Source organism: Microtus oregoni, unplaced genomic scaffold (genome assembly GCF_018167655.1).
Source record: "Microtus oregoni isolate MIOR12 unplaced genomic scaffold, Mior012 000010F_ref0000083, whole genome shotgun sequence".
Lineage (NCBI taxonomy): Eukaryota > Metazoa > Chordata > Mammalia > Rodentia > Cricetidae > Microtus > Microtus oregoni.
Genome location: NW_024543069.1, coordinates 19,419,045 through 19,435,557, shown reverse-complemented (window position 1 = coordinate 19,435,557; position 16,513 = coordinate 19,419,045). Strand labels below are relative to the sequence as shown.

The 16,513-nt window shown below is 41.2% G+C and overlaps 1 protein-coding gene across 13 annotated transcripts in view; it reads left to right on the top strand.

The window, feature by feature from the left end:
• Med12l (mediator complex subunit 12L) overlaps positions 1-16,513 on the top strand; it is a 310,727-nt gene that overhangs the window by 22,563 nt on the left and 271,651 nt on the right. For 11 of the 13 annotated variants that reach the window (XR_005974940.1, XM_041659477.1, XM_041659475.1 and 8 more), the window contains exons 3-5: positions 6,989-7,093; positions 12,229-12,420; positions 14,028-14,060. Coding sequence is in view for 12 of the 13 variants with exons in the window: in XM_041659477.1 (XP_041515411.1) it covers positions 6,989-7,093; positions 12,229-12,420; positions 14,028-14,060 (330 nt within the window). In the remaining variant the exon portion in view is untranslated. The remainder of the gene's footprint in view (positions 1-6,988; positions 7,094-12,228; positions 12,421-14,027; positions 14,061-16,513) is intronic. The other 2 variants (XM_041659476.1, XM_041659470.1) reach the window with 1 other exon arrangement.

Below are 16,513 nucleotides of genomic sequence, written 5' to 3'. Positions count from 1 at the left end.
ATCATATCATGCAATCATGGATGTTAGCAGTTTTCCGCCAGGGCTCAGGAGATACCCTAAGGAGTCTGCGAGGATGCTCTTTTGAGAGAGAGGTACAGGTCACAAAACGTAATTATAAAGCCGTTTCTAGAACATGTGTCCGTGTGAGATGGGATAACCAGTCTTCCTGGGTAGCAGCCGAGGGGCTGGTTTTCTGTTTTGTTGTCTTCATCTCTGGCGGAGATTTCGGTCTGGTTCCTTGAGTGGTCCTGCGTTTGTTTGAGGTGACCAAGACGGTTGGGAGTGTCTACATGACCCTGTGTTGGATGGTGAGGGTGGAAAATGGTACAAGTGCGTATGTGTATGTGCATATGTGTTTGTGTGCCATTTATTAATCTGCCTTTTACATGGTTTGTGGAATTTGTGCTAAGCTGGCCTTTTTGGTTTCATTTCTTGAGTGAGAAGGAGCTTAAGTGGTTTCTACACTGGCATAAAAACGTGTTCACTTCTTTAAAGAGATCTTTTTTACTTAACAAAGGAAGATGTGTGTTTGTGTGTGTGTGTGTGTGTGTGTGTGTGTGTGTGTGAGATCCTTGCCCTGTGCCACACACGTGGAACCTGAAGGATGGCTCTTGGGAGTTGGTTCTGTGGGGTTCTGCTACCATGTGGGTCCTGGGGATCAGACTCAGGCAGGTGGGTCTGCACCTAAGTGCCTCTTCTGGCTTAAACCATCTCTTTAGCCTTGACGTATTTTTTTGGAATTAAAAGATTGCTTTGAAAGTGATCCAGAGAAACAGCAACCTCATCGTTTGCATGTGAGACTTGCGGTCGCATTAGGAATTTGCCTGTAGTCCCAAATGTCTGATTTTTCTGTTTAGAATCTGAAAATGTAGAGAAAAATGTAAATACTGGCTTTTTTTTCCCTCTTTCTAAATTTACCTTAAGGCGTGTACTGTATTTTCTTTTTTGACACAAGGTTATCACCATGTAGCTCTGGCTGGGATGTATGTGTTCTTGCCTCTGACGTGCTGGGATAGCAACACGTGACACTGTGCTATGTTTTAGTTGAAGTCAGTCAGAGGGAGTGTAGGATTCTTCTTTGATCTGTGGTTTAGCTACTTTTGGGACATCTTTGTTACCTCTGTCGCCTCCCAATAGAAATTCCATTTGAGCAGCATGGTGTGGTGTAATGCTGTCTCGGACTACAAGGTAATGGCTGTGCTCTGTCCCTGTCTTTGCAAGGACCCTCATTGCAATGGTTGGTGGTTGTTACTCTCCTGTTTAGGAAAGTCTTTGAAGAGGTTCAACGCTCATAGGGAGGTAGTAGCTATTTGTGTCCCTTACAGATCGCTTTGGCTTGGCAGTTTAGAAGCATTCTGTTTTAAGCTTTGGACTCTTTCTTGTCTAATTACACCTAATTGATCTTGGCAAAGCTAGCAGAGCATCACAGAAGCTTCTTGTGTGAATACATGTAACACACATCACCTTTTGTCCAAATCACTTAAAACTGTCTGATGCTGCCACCATCATAGCCTGCTTCCTCAAAGTTGGGTCTGCAGATACCATGATTTGTCTTCAAGAGAAGGCAATTGGTGCAGCATTGGAGTTTGAGAAGTGTTGTCAATGGTAGCAAACACTAGAGTGTGTCTTATTCTTAACTCATTTGGATATTTGCTATTAGTGTTTGTTCATTTCAGGTACTTCAGAAAATAGGCCATCCATGCAAATTTGGCTTGCCATGCTCTTGGTTTTTACTTGTTTTTTTTAGAACCCCATTCGAGGCGGTTAAGACTGAAAGGGAAAGGAGGGGGGGTGAGTGAGTGGTGTTATCTGAGAGTAGAAAGTAGAGGTGACTGCAGAACTAGCCGGTCTCAAAAGCCTAGCATTTCTCCGTGAGTAAATCACAGCTCTTATGAGAAAAGAATATGGCTGACACCCGGTGTCCCCTAATGCTCTAGTGGCAATCATAGCCAAATCTACATATACCCAGTTTTCGTAGGATACTCTCTCATGACCCCATTTGTATCCCTGCTGTTTTAGATGCTAAGACTATAGGCATTTTTTTTTATTAGCTATTTCTTAAGTTTGATCAAAAGCTTTCTGACTTAAAATGTAAATTATACAGTTTTGTCTTAAGATTTTCGACTAACCATAGTGCCCTTGTGATGTGGGAGTGATTTCTTATTAATAAAGAAACTGCCTAGACCCATTTGATAGGCCAACCCTTAGGTAGGCAGAGTAAACAGAATGGAATGCTGGGAGAAAGAAGCTGAATCAGGGAGTCGCCATGATTCTCCCACTCCAGACAGACGCAGGTTAAGATCATTCCTGGTAAGCCAGCTCGTGGGCTACACAGATTAATAGAAATGGGTTAGATCAATATGTAAAAGCTAGCCAATAAGAAACTGAAACTAATGGGTCAGGCAGTGTTTAAAAGAATACAGTTTCCGTGTAATTATTTCGGGTAAAGCTAGCCGGGTGGCGGGACACAGCCGGCTGCTCCGTATTTCAACAGAGTGGCATCCAACATGCTAATGAACTCCACGTAAAACCTGAGAGGGCTTAAAAAGGAGAGAGAGAGAATTTAAGACAGCTTTTTGCTGTTTGTGGGTTGCGTGCTGCAAAGAAATTGTCCTGACTCAGCAACAGGAAAAAACTGGCTGTTTTAAAATGCCGGCTTTCTGGGCTGTGCCGCCACTGCGATCTCTGTCTGGCTCCTGAGGGAGACAGAGCTTTTGAATGGAGCATTTGGAGTAAAGCTCTACGGCTTGCTTGATGACAATGTGGACTGCTGTGTGCCTGGAACTGTGTGTGGCTCAGGGGCACCAAATGGCTCTGAGGCAGGAGCGGCTTGGCTCAGCTCTGCCATGCTAAACTGTGCTGGTCTCAGACAGGAACTACCGTAATTACCATAAAAACAGCGCATTTAGGGTTTCAACTGGGCAGGACACAGGCGGTACCGTATTACCTGTACATGGTGCAACTTAAGTTTTTAAGAACTGCTTAACATTTTAAGAAATGCTCCTGGATAGTAAAAAAATGTTATAGATTCACAATAAAACAGATTCAGACATAAAATACCACACTGTTGGATGAATGTACGTAGGCTTGAGAGAGAGAAGAAAAAGAATATAGAGAATAAAGTTAATGGTTTAAAAAAAAAAGGTAAAGTCTTTAAAGAGACAGAGTATAGATAGTTAAGAGATTAAAAGAAATAAAGAAAAATAAGCCACGTAAAAATGAAAAATTCACAGAGAGTCTGGATTATGTACATTGTGTTTTCTTTAAATTTTTTGACTATGAAGGAGCTAAGTACAGAGAGACATTTCATTACATGGGCTGCCAACCTAAACCAGAATGGATATAAGGGTATTACGATTTCAAAATTTGGGTTTAAGAATATGATGCTTTGGAGAGGGTCTTCTTTTGTTTTCACAGAGGACCAGACCCTGTGGATTTCTTCTATTACAATTTGGTATGATAGACCACGCCCTCCTGAAAGGTTGTTGTGAACATCTTCAAAAAATTGCTTCGCTCAACTGCCAACTGAGATGAAACTAGCACACAGGTTATACCATGAAAGACCTAATTAACGACGCCCCCATTCAGCAGGAAGCAGTTTGGAGAAAAAAAACTGCGCCCATGTTCCCAAAATATTGTTTGTAAATGTTCTTTTACATTTAAAGGGGGAAATGATATAGGTATGAGTAATTTGCATTGGTGTGGATTTTACAGTCAATTTTGTTATATGTATATGTATTTCTGATCTTGATTAAGGTATTGTGATTGTGTAGTTCATTTAAAAATGTAATGTATAATTAAAAAATATAGGTTAATGGTTAATCATCAATAATAGTCAAGCTTGTAGTCATGTTAGTTAGATTTTCTAGATATATAGAAATACATTTCAGTTAGATAGACATTCTTCATATCTTTCAAAGACTGCAGAATATGGCATTTAATGTTTTAATAACTTAGGACTTTTCATGACAATGAGACATATCTGCTCCTGGTGGCACCAATCTACTTTGAGAGGAAGATGGGCATCGAAGAGGATCCTTATGGAGTTGGATAGCCATTTGGACAAGAAACTGTTCTTGCCTGGACTGTTGCATAAACTGGACAAAGAGAACCCGCAGAGAGAGGACTGCTGAACTTGCCTAAAGGTGAGACGGTCTTTTGGGGTTCATGACTCATGAAAGAGTCTGCGAGACATTCTGCAGGACACAGCAGATAGTGACTGAACTGTCTTTGAAATTTCCTGCTTCATGGAAATGTCTGCTGGATACTATGGGCCTGAAGGCTGAAGATGGATGCCCCAACCATACAAAAGAACTTTGGGCGACTGTCCAGGCAGCAAGATGTCTCTGTCATTTCTAGAGTTTTCTTATTTCTTGTTTACTTAGGTAATATTATATCCTTCTGGAGTCTTTGATGGAGTTGAAGAATAAATAGATAGTTATAGTTTTCCTTAGTAATGATAAAAGATAAAATAGATATAAATATTGTAACTGTAATTCTTGCTTGATAACTGTTTTGCTATATATAATTTTACTATGTTAAAGTTAAAGCCTTTCTTTTTTGTTTAAACAGAAAAAGGGGAAATGATGTGGGAGTGATTTCTTATTAATAAAGAAACTGCCTAGACCCATTTGATAGGCCAACCCTTAGGTAGGCAGAGTAAACAGAATGGAATGCTGGGAGAAAGAAGCTGAATCAGGGAGTCGCCATGATTCTCCCACTCCAGACAGACGCAGGTTAAGATCATTCCTGGTAAGCCAGCTCGTGGGCTACACAGATTAATAGAAATGGGTTAGATCAATATGTAAAAGCTAGCCAATAAGAAACTGAAACTAATGGGTCAGGCAGTGTTTAAAAGAATACAGTTTCCGTGTAATTATTTCGGGTAAAGCTAGCCGGGTGGCGGGACACAGCCGGCTGCTCCGTATTTCAACACCCTTGGAGCACTGTTTTCTGACTCACAGTTGCAACTGGTGCCTGTCATTCTGCCTTTTGTGCTGTGGTGACCATCAGCTCAGTTCACTGAGGCTGTTGCTTGCTTCATTTCCTATAGCATCTTTTGCCAGTATTCTCAAGCTCTGATTATTCTAGAACTCATTGATAATCTGGGCAGGGCAAGGAGGTTCTGCTTTTTTGTTGTTGTTTAAATTTCTAAAATTCCAGGCTGTTAGGCTTGGTAGCGCACACCTTAAATTGAGCACCTGGTGGCAGAGGCAGGCAGATCTCTGAGTTCAAGTCCATCTTTGTCTACAAAGCGAGTTTCAGGAGAGCCAGGGTTACAGAGAGAAACCCTGTCTTGAAAAACAAAAACGAAACAGTAATAATTAATAATATTTATTATGTCACATGTAAAATTATTATCTTTACTATATATTATACACAATGATTATTTAATATAATAATTATCATAGTTATTATCATTCCAGGCTATTTTTATGATGTGTTTAACCTTGGGAACGTTTTCCTACATCTTTTCAGGAGGTCATTTTAAGGGTCGTAGGAGTAGCCATTGTATTTTTAGATCTCATTTTCATGTGGCATTTGTTCTTTGTGTCATGAAAATATCTCTTTGTAGTCTAGGATCGAGGATAATATTTCATCGCTGGCTTGCCCAGATGGTGCACTAGTATAATGTATGTCACTTTTCTTACCTGTGAAACGCATTTGACCATATAGGATCTATGTTGGTAAGGATTAAGTGATCTAGGATGTGTAAAACCAGTGATCCCCTCAGCCCGCTGTTGTGGGTTATGGGGGCCATACTTGCTACCACAAACTTATTACTGTAAATATTTCATTTCTGTCTTTCACTCACTATGCTGGGGTCTTTCATAAGTTGTATACGAGAGCTTTGTTGAATCTAAAATGGGGCTGGGAGCTAGGGAGATTGCTTAGCAGGTAAGAGCATTGGCTGCTCTCCCGGAGGACACAGGTTAACTCACAACTCCAGTTTTGATGCCTTCTGGCCTCCACAGACACTGTATGCATGTGGCGCATACATTCATGCACGCAAAACACCCATGCACATGCAAGTTAAAAAGACGATATTAAATGCAGTATTAGAAAAGACAGGGCACCAAGGAAAGAGAGTCAAACTGTGAGCTTCTCAGAACAATTCCAGTGAAAACATTTTCTGGTCTTGGGTTGTGAGATGGCCCACCTGGAAAAAGAGTCTCACTGTCAAGCCTTCCGAGTAGGCAGCTCAATCCCCAGGACCCACGTCTAGAAAAACAAAACAATTCCTACAAAAACTTAAAAAGTTCCACAGTCTCTTGTTTCCATGCATATGGGAAGGAGATATTCGCTTTTTTCTTTTTCCAGTTTATAAGTTCAGAGTTAACGGCACATGTGAAGTAGTAGGATGTAAAATTTGTAGTAGTTACTTTTCTCCCTGCTATGAGCAAATGCCCCTACAACAGGTAACATAGGGGCAGGGAGGATTTGGCGTAAGGCTGAGGCAATAACAGCCCGTCATGACAGGGAACTCCCTGCCGCAGGAGCTTAAGGTGGTTGCGTAGACAGGAGCCCCTGTCAGGAAGTACAAATGAGAGCTGCTCTCATCCTGATCTTTCCTTTCTCTCGAGTCCAGGACCCCAGCTCCCGGGATGGTGTCACCGTAGTCAGGTTGAGTCCTCCTGCTCAGTTTAACTTTCCTTTCCTATGCATACCCAGAGATGCGTTTTCACCATGACTTTAATCCTGCCACGCTGGCAGTCAAGATTGACCACGTGCTCCCGTACGCTAAGTAAGCAGTCCAGACGACCTCTATGCCCTCCACCTGGAATCAGGGTCAGCATTTACAGCCCTGCCCTCGGTCCTTCCCTACTCAAGTGTGCTTTGGTTTTTGGTGTCTGCTCTCTTGGTTATTGTCCTCTCAACGTCTTTCTCTTCAAGACAACAGTGAACTTAGTTCTTACTCAGGCTGCAGCGTCTGGATTGATTTGAAGCGTTTCTGTTCTCTCCTTAATCAGTATGTTCTCTTGAACAGGATGAACTTACTGCTGTGAACGTAAAACAGGGTTTCAACAATCAGCCAGCCTTCACTGGAGACGAACATGGCTCTGCGAGAAACATTGTAATCAACCCCTCAAAGGTAATGCTGATTGTTTCCCGTAACTCCTGGAAAGGGGTGTTTGTTCTACCCTTGAGGTGCATATGTGCTACGTATGCCCCATTCTGCGTCCCAGGTTTCCTCCTGTTTGAAAACCAGGAAGCACACATAGTGTTGTTTGTCAGACATTTTATTCTGAGACGACTACAGTGTCCTTTTCCACCTTCTACTTGGTTTTATGGCTTTCGTGGCTGTCCCTCTAGCGGAGCCTGGGCCAGTTTTACACAGCTGCTGGTGTCTAGATCTGTTTCTGCTAAGACTATATTCAGGGCTGCAGGCAGGAAGAGCACAGTGCCATGGCCCAGTTGTTGATTATACTAAGTCCAATCGTTCAGTCACTGGGATACCCAGTGCCTTCCTACTATTTCTGTTTCTTGGTGGTCTCTAGTTATTATTATTATTTTTTTACTGGACTCAGGACGTGTAGATCCTGTGCATATGTCCTACCATTGAGCGGTACCAGAATCCCCTTGTAATGCTGTTTTGAAATCATATAAATGCCTAGACTTCTATAAATTTCACGCAAAGGGTTATGCTTTATTACATTCATTTTTCTTTCAGCTGCCCACATTTTCCATTTTTGTTAAGCAGGGGCCCTTTAAACCCTGGTTAGGCATTCCCACCATTCTCACTGTTCTGCAACTTCCAGGTTCGTCTTGTTCTGTCTGTGTCTGCCCCTGGGTGCTTGGCATGCTCAGCCATTCTAGAGCACTGCTAGTTCCAGGTCCTTCCAGCGGGCAGAGAGGACGAACACTCTCCTGTCTAACTCCTCCGTCTTCTCTACCTCTCAGTAGCTACCCGTTTCCAGCGGAACTTCACACGTTACTTCCTTTCCTCTTCCTGTTTGGTCTTTGTGTCTTCCTTTCCCTGAAGTGAGCCTTGTTCCTCGTGGTGCCAGCAGAGTCTGTTCTGTGTCACAGCACACACACAATGTTTCTGAGTAGACGTGCTTGGTGTCATCACAACAGCCTAAGTTATGTGCAAGATTTATACTTTTTCTCCAATACCTTTGTCCTTAGACCAACTTTCATTAAAAATATATAGTCAGAGTTAGAGAGAAAGGGCCTAGGAGGAAGGGAAGGAAGGGGAAAGTGATAAGTTATATTTTAATTAAAAATGTAAAAAAAATTGTAGTTAGAATATTATGTTCAGAAGTTTCTTGAATTAAATATCTTTTTCCATGGATCAATCTGATACTTAGATAGGAGTATTTTTTTGCTCATTTTCTTTTAGTGATTGATTTTTAAATTCTTTTTACATTATTACTCTTTGATATTAAAATATTTTTACTCTCATGAAGTTAAAAACATCATAAATACAAGAAAGAAATAAAAAGCACAAGTCAATAGCTACACTTCTTTTGGCTCACAAAACCACAGAAATAATTGGCTGCTAACTCATCAGTTTAAATGCCATTGCAAAGGTGTGAAAGAAAACAGGCAGTTTTGTGTGTAGTTCCATTGACTGGACACAGTGACATTTTAAAGTTTGTCTTTTGCGAACTTTATACACTTCTTGTTACAACTATGATTTTGTAGTTGTGATTAATACACACACACACACACACACACACACATCTCAGCACACTTAATGTTTGCCACTTCACCCTGTTTTAGCGTGTAGATCTTGGGTAGTACACACATTCACACTGCTATATAACCATCACCCTACTGCCTGTTCCCAGAACATTTTCATCTTTCTTAAGTGATCTGCTGCCATGTCCCACCTGGCTTGGTCCAGCAGGACATCTGAATGGGGCAACTCGGGAAAGAAGAACCAGCGTACAGTGAAGAAATGACATACAGAAAAGCCGGGATGAGGTGAGCTGTGCCAGCTTTGATGGAGGGCTCCTCCGGCAACCTGGAAATTCAGCGTTTTGTTATGTACAGCACAAGGAGGATGGGCTGGCCAGTCTGGGCAGCAGTTCTCTCTCTAGTCAGACAGTTTCAGTCTACACACAAACATCTGGGAGGCAGAAACTACCGCCTGCTTTCTGCACACGTTGTTCACATATCCTTACAAGCTTCGTCTTCATAAAAACTGAGGCCTTGCCTCAGACAGAAAGGAGAGATCTGTCTCCAGGACTTTGTCCCCTGACATCCACATGCTCTGGCATGGATGTGCCTGAAGCCCCTCCCCCTCTCTTTTTCTCTTATACATTCAAATAATGATAAAATCAAAACGATAAAATAAAAGGCTGTTGTCAATCGTAGTAACGTTAGGGGCTTGGGTTTCAGTGTGTGGATTTTGAGCATTTCAGAGTTCATATCATTTAGTTCATATAAGAGAGTAGGAGTTTTTAATGTGTTAAGGAGCTGCTCACTTCTTGGTTTCTAGTGTCAATTTTTATGTTAATTTAAGTAACCAAGTTAACAAAATTAACACTTACCAATTTGGACCACTTTTTCTGTGAGATCTCTCCAAAGACATAATATTTCTTATGTGAACTTGATTTCATTAGCATGAACTGCATGTATCTTAGTGCTTAACACTTGACCTTTCCCGTGCTCTTATCAAAGGAGCTATTATCTGAATACTTCTTGGCAGATAAAAACAAGTGTTGAGTTAACCTTCTTAACGCTTTCTTTGAAAGAATATAAATTGGCATTAGACCTTTTGAAGGGTGATATGGATAGTATAATTAAAACTGTAGAATCATGCCATCCAAATTATCGAAATTGCCCTATACATGCCCGTAACGAATGGGAAAGGTGTTCACTTTAGCAGCATTCTTAACACTGAAGTTTATAACCACTGCTCCAGGTGCTCGTTAATACGCTTTTGATTAAATAAAGGACAGCATACCCACGCAGAACGCGAATGTGTCGCTAAACAAGTAAATGAATTCCACATATAGGTAGACCCATTCTGACTGTGCATAGTGTGCACGGTATGCTAGACAGGAAAACACAAGTCTGTGTTTGCTTGTGTCTGTTCATGTAACGGAGGAGAGGGCTACACAACCAGCTAATCAAGTTAATGACTTGGAGGTAGGAAAGAGGTTTAGAGGATGGGGCTTTAAAAATACGTATCTTCCGATTTTTGAATAATATAAATATATTGTTCTTAAAACTAAATACTCGAGCTGGTTGCTGGCAAACCTGTAGTCCCAGTGGCAGGAAGGACATGGAGGCAATGATCCAGGCCAGCATGAGACCAATCTTGAAACATTTATTAATGTGATATTGTTTTCACATTTTTTTGGAGCCCTAACGTGCATTTCTCCTGTCTTATTTACTTAGAAATTTTGACTTTGCTTACAGTATGAATTTGTTTACAAGATTCACTGAGGAGAATTATAAAACACTTATATTCAGTTTTTCCCCCATTATTAAGAGGGTATATTGACTCCTTAGAGTAATTTTCTCTTTTCATTTTTACACCCTTGTTCATTATGATTAACATACCTAGACATAGTGGAACTTAGAGGTCTCTTTACTATGCAGTAGTATATACTCTTAGTTGTGTTTTGGTAGAAAGATCAAAATCAGTTGAGAAATTTAAAATCCTAACAATTTGTCACTAGTGACTGCTTTACAGCCAATTGGTCCTGCTTCTTCTTAGTTTATCCACAGAAGGTTCTAGAAACATTTGCTTTACACAGAAAAACATCAGTGAATTGGTTTGAAAACCTAAATCCCATATCTATGTGTATCTGCTTACTCTAGTATTTGCTAGTCACTATGCTATTCCTGTGAAGAGACACCAGGAGTAAGGTAGCCAGTACAAAAGAAAGCATTTAATTGGAGGAGCTTACAGTTCAGAGGCGAAGTCCCTTTTCATCATGGCAGGGAGCATGGTGGCATGCAGGCAAACACTAAGAGGTAACTGAGCTCCATCACGATCCATCACCAGTGAGAGAGAGAGAGAGAGAGAGAGAGAGAGAGAGAGAAGAGAGAGAGAGACAGAGAGAGACAGAGAGAGAGACGGAGAGAGAGACAGAGAGAGACAGAGAGAGAAACTGAGAGACTCAGGGCTTGGCATGGGCTTTTTACAGCTTTAAAGCCCACCTTCAGTGGCAGACTTCCTCCAGCAAGGCCACACCTCCTAATCCTAATCCTTTTAAATAGTGCCCCTTCCTGATGACCAAGCATTCAAATATATGAATCTCTGGAGGTATTCTTTTTCAAACCACCACAATTTTTATTAGCACTTTCCGGTTCAGGGAATTTCTATTCATATTAAACAAAAATTTGTACCAACGTTTTGTCTTGATGATAAACCTGATGAATGGCCCCAGTCAAACTGGGTCAGACTATGCAGGGAACTTACCTCCAATTTATAACTGCGGTGGGACGCTTACTTTTGGATCTTTCCAGAGTAGTGCTCTTACCTCACTTTGGTTGCCACTGCTGGCTAAAACTCTTTTTAGAAATTGTTTGCATCATATGATTGAAAGATCCTCAGGAAGCAAATGAGCTGCTTTCTGGATTCTTGAAAACTCTCAGCAGTTCTCCTGTAGGTTTCCTGAATCTCTTCTCTTGCTCCTGTCCCGCCCTTGGCCATCTCCCCTTTGGCTCCTTGCTCCTCTCCCCACCCTACTGCTCTTTGCCCATCCTCTACGACAGGTAACACGAAATGATAAAATAACTGGCAGAAGCCGGCTTCTCTGCCCTGTCCTCTTCCGTGTTAGTGACCCTCCTTCCTTGTCTTCTCGTGTTTATAAAATTGGCAATGCAGTCAAAATGCTGAGCACCTAATTTAGCTCTACCTTTTGCAATTTTCCTTTTAAATAAATGTCTCTAGGTTCTTTAAGAAAGCAACATCCAGTGTTAACATCGGAGCTCCTTTCTAAAATTTGCACGTGCTATTAATTAAGATGAAACAAGGAAGGGAATGCTCACCTTGATTCTCGTTTCCCAACTGTTTGGGGTCAGTGGGACACATCTGCTGCCTAAGTTTTGCATTGTGTTACCGGACAGAAATCACACCGTTGGGCTTCAGGACTTTACTATATGGAAATCATGGTTTGGGGCTTCAAAAATTTAAGTTTCCATTTTGTTCTCTGATGGACTGTGTAAAGATTCTAGTTGAATCAATGAAGATAAAATATGCAAAATATTAAGAGAGTTGCACATTGTCTTTAAATACTGTCTCGTCTCCGTTTCTTCCTGTAGATCGGCGCATACTTCAGCAGCATATTGGCTGAGAAACTAAAGCTTAACACTTTCCAGGACACGGGAAAGAAGAAACCCCAAGTTAATGCGAAAGATAATTACTGGCTGGTTACTGCTCGATCTCAGAGCGCAATTCATAGTTGGTTCTCGGACTTAGCCGGGAATAAACCACTTGCTGTTTTGGCGAAAAAGGTATCAAGTATTTCCTTCCATTGTTACAATTACAGCGTGATAAGCAAAGCTGTTTGACATAGTGTTCACATGTCCGTTCATTTTCCCCTCACTCTTTTATAGACTGAAGGCCCAGTTGCAGGTGCACATGGCCCATCACTTTTCGTAGGTCCTTCCCTCTATATTTTGATTACATGAGGTGCTCAGGGCATCTGAAAACCTAAAGGATCTGCACAGAGGCAGTGTAGGTGGACTTAGATGTAATTGAAAAGTGGGCAGTGAGGCTTCATTTCTCCCTCATTACACTTTCAGTTTTCTTTGATCAAGATGTCCATGTTACGATAAAAAGATCCTTATTAAATATCCTTCCCAGCGAGGAGTGTAATCCCAGGCTTCTGTCTATTATCCCAGTACTTGGGACTGGGAGTTACACACGCGCGCACACACACACACACACACGCACACACACACGCGCAGACACGCACACACACACACGCACACACGCGCGCACACACACACGTGCGCACACGCACACACGCGCGCACACACACGCGCGCACACGCATACACATGCATGCACATACACACGCATGTAAATAATATCCTTAGGCTAAATGCAGTCTTATTCTGGCTGAGCTTTGTATTATGAAAAAAATCTTTCAAACAAAACAAGCAGATGCATTTATCACTCTCAGCATTTTTGATAATGACGCGTATAGGGTGGATGGGGTGGTAGGAATTTCTTTTAAAATCTTTGTCTCTCACAATTTTCTTCTGTGTGAATAATCCACATATAGGTTCGATAGTCTTATAATCTGAATAATGCAAGCTGTCCTTTGAAAGTTTACAGTAAAGAAGTTAGAAATCGCCCTCTTAGTCTTTATCTCTGACTTCTTGTGTGCTTTCGAAATAGTCCCAGGTGTCTCTTCTCATCTCCCCTGGTGCCCCTGAGTTTTAGGGGCTGCCATCTTCTGTTCTAAGTATGCCATTACCACTTCCACCTGGTATGGACCAGCTCAGAAGAGAATGCCTTGGTACACTAGCATGTTTGTTTTTGAAAGCGACTCTTTGAAAATAGTACCTGCATCCTCCATTGGCTTTATTTTGCTATAATATCTTGACACTACACATGCCTCAGATAGATGATAGATAGATAGATAGATAGATAGGTGGATGATAGAAATGAAAGGATGAAAGGCACCTGCAGTCTTTGAAGAACACTTGTTTTAAGTGTGACCAACTCTTCCTACAGAGTTAGTGCCACTGTCTCAACCTGGCTGAACTGTGGAGCTGGAGCTCTTCTTCCCCAGTGTTGACATCTGTTTGTGGTCTCACTGTGGCCCGTGGACAGATTGTCTCTGAAGGCCATGGAAGCCAGAGAGTGTCCTGCAGAGTTTGATGGCTTCTGAACATCGATTCATAGCCTTTCTCTGTGCCGTCAGCCGGGTGTTCTTTAAAGTTTCCCTTTGTTACAAGCTCTAAGTATACTTTTTGGATGCTTTCTTAAAGTGAATATTGGTAAGGAGTTGGTTTCTGTGCTTTAAGGGTGTAGGGGTCTCTTATCTTTTAGGAGGGACGGACATAAGTCATGGTGTGCTGTATTAGCCATTGTTCTTCTTTCTTTATTAGGAGCTGCCTCTGGCCAAGTCAGGTGTCCCTCAGGTAAGCCCTGGCATTAATTCTTTGCAAACATAGATATGTTCTTTATAAAACATTGACTCTCATGTATTCATGTCTTAGGCATTCCAGGAGTCCTTCTTCTCCTCTTCTCAGAACTTCATCCTTTTGAGATGGCAAAGGCTCTTGTATATTTGGGCAAAGGACCAAATTCTCTACATGGTCTTCTTATTCAACTACTTAGTTAATTTCTGATGTTTACATGGAAGAAGGGATAAGGCAGGAAACAGTGCTGTGGTCTGGAGTCGTCTTCCAGTTCTTCCCCAGCTTTGAGAATATCTTTCTCTATGGAATGGATCATGTTTCCAGCATGGCTTTTCATTAGTATAAAGTTACACTGTACTCCAGAGGGGCCTGTGAGGACTTTTAGTTCAGTCCACCATTACCTGATTTGGAAGAGGAAAATTCGGACAACCAGGGATACTCTTCTAACTCTTGAACAGCTGTTTAGTTCTCACTTGTTTATGAACGTGCCCTTGGCTCCTGTGGTCTGAATTCCTTTTCGACCTGGTCCTGATGAGGTAACAGAAGATGCCGATGGTGGCAAACATCCAAGGGCAGACGTGGTAGCAATGAGTAGCCTTGTGCTCATGCAGGAAGCACACACTTAGCATCTCAATTTCTTTTGCAGCTCTAGATTGATTTAGAAACTAAAATACTGCCCAGTGATTGCCTAGGTTCAATGTCAAGTTGATGTCAGGTGTTTTCCTTAAAAAAAAAATTATCACTGGAAAAAAAATATCACTGGAAAACATCATTTCCTCCCCAAGTAGGCCCGAACTATAGATTGGACAAAGCCATCATACATATCTTTTCACTTAATCAGCTAACTTTCTTCACATCTGTTTGTTTGGATATTGAAGCTCTGACTTGACTCAACTCAGAATTTTGCCATTTTGCTCAGTTTTCTATGCTATTTTATCCAAACACTTCAAATTTTCAATTGTTTGCATTTTTCCCGCTCAACGTTTGCCGTCTAAATAAATCCTTTGGCCATCTATGAAAGATACAGTTATCAAGACTTCTGGAGTTGCTAACTTTTACTTTGCATTTGTCTGTGGTTTTAGGCTTTGCTCTTACATCTTTTTGGTGTATGTGAATGAGATACATTTTGCCCTGGCCTGATACAATTTAAGCCACTGGTTCCATATTTTATATTCTAGTGAAAAGCGTCAGGTCTTGAGCTGAATGTTTGACCCTGTGTTTTGCTTGTCTCTGTCTTAAATGATAGTAAACACAGAGACCTTGTTCCGCGAAAGATGTGCCTTGTATTCTAAACTTGCAGGGTGTTTTCTTATTAAAATGTACCACTGTGTTATGTAGAGAAGATGTTTTACAGATTTATCCCGTATGTCTTTTGCCTCCTGTCACGTTTGTGCAGTGTGGTTTTCTGTGTCATGGTGACAATGTTCTAAATTCAGTACTTAAGGCAGCAAGTGTACCTGGTCAGAAAGTTTTCAGTTTTCTTTAAACACAGTGTAGATACACTATACCCCATTGCCCAAGGCAGGCAAGTGTTCCTCCAGCATTGGAACAGCTTGGTGTTTCTTTGGAAAGCCTAACTGAAATAGCTTGGTTTTAGGGGATATATATATATAAAATCAGGTGAGCTTTTTAATTCTAGAGATCACATGTTGTACCAGGCATGCAAATAGTTAAATTTAAAAGTCCATGTTGACTTGCAAGCTATTAGAAAAATGCTATGCTCTATGAATTGGCAGGTTTGAAGCCTTGACTTTGCAACCCAAATTTAAGAATGATTTTTGGGGTGGAGAGATCAGGTTTCTTGATATCCAAGGCAGGGTTCCGGTGTCTTCTTTTGAAAGGGCCAAATCCATGGCATGAAAACACGTGGGCTGGTGTAGAGAAAATCCCCCTTGCTGTAGTTTTTATGCCCATGTTTAAAAAAATTAGAATACCCACTTTGCCAGGTGCATAGGATTGGTATTATCAAAATTCATAAATGACTGGAAAATAGTGGGCTTGACTGGCAAGACCTAGGGAAGTATCACAGAAGTAGTCACCCTGCTAGGGGTGTGGAGGGTGTGCACCTTACAGTTTTACTAGTCTCTTCCCGCTGCATTGGAGCAAATGTCCTCTTGTTGACTTTTGTTGTCATGTTCATCAATTAAATAAATTACATAGAATAGCAGAATGTTTATAGGGTATTTATGAGGTATTCTGGAAGAATGAATTAACTCTTTCGAACTATTCACTGGTATATTGGGATACTAATTTGCTGAATTGTACCTTTGTGGTCTTGAAGAAATAATTAACAGCCTCAAGTGTCTACTTCAGCCAGCGAATTAATTGCTCAGCTATTGTAGCTCAGTGTGTATTAGGCGAATTCAATGATCCATCATCTTAGACTCTACTTAACACTTTGGGCTAAAGATACTTCCAGATAGTTTCTGGAAATGGTTGCATTTATGAAATGT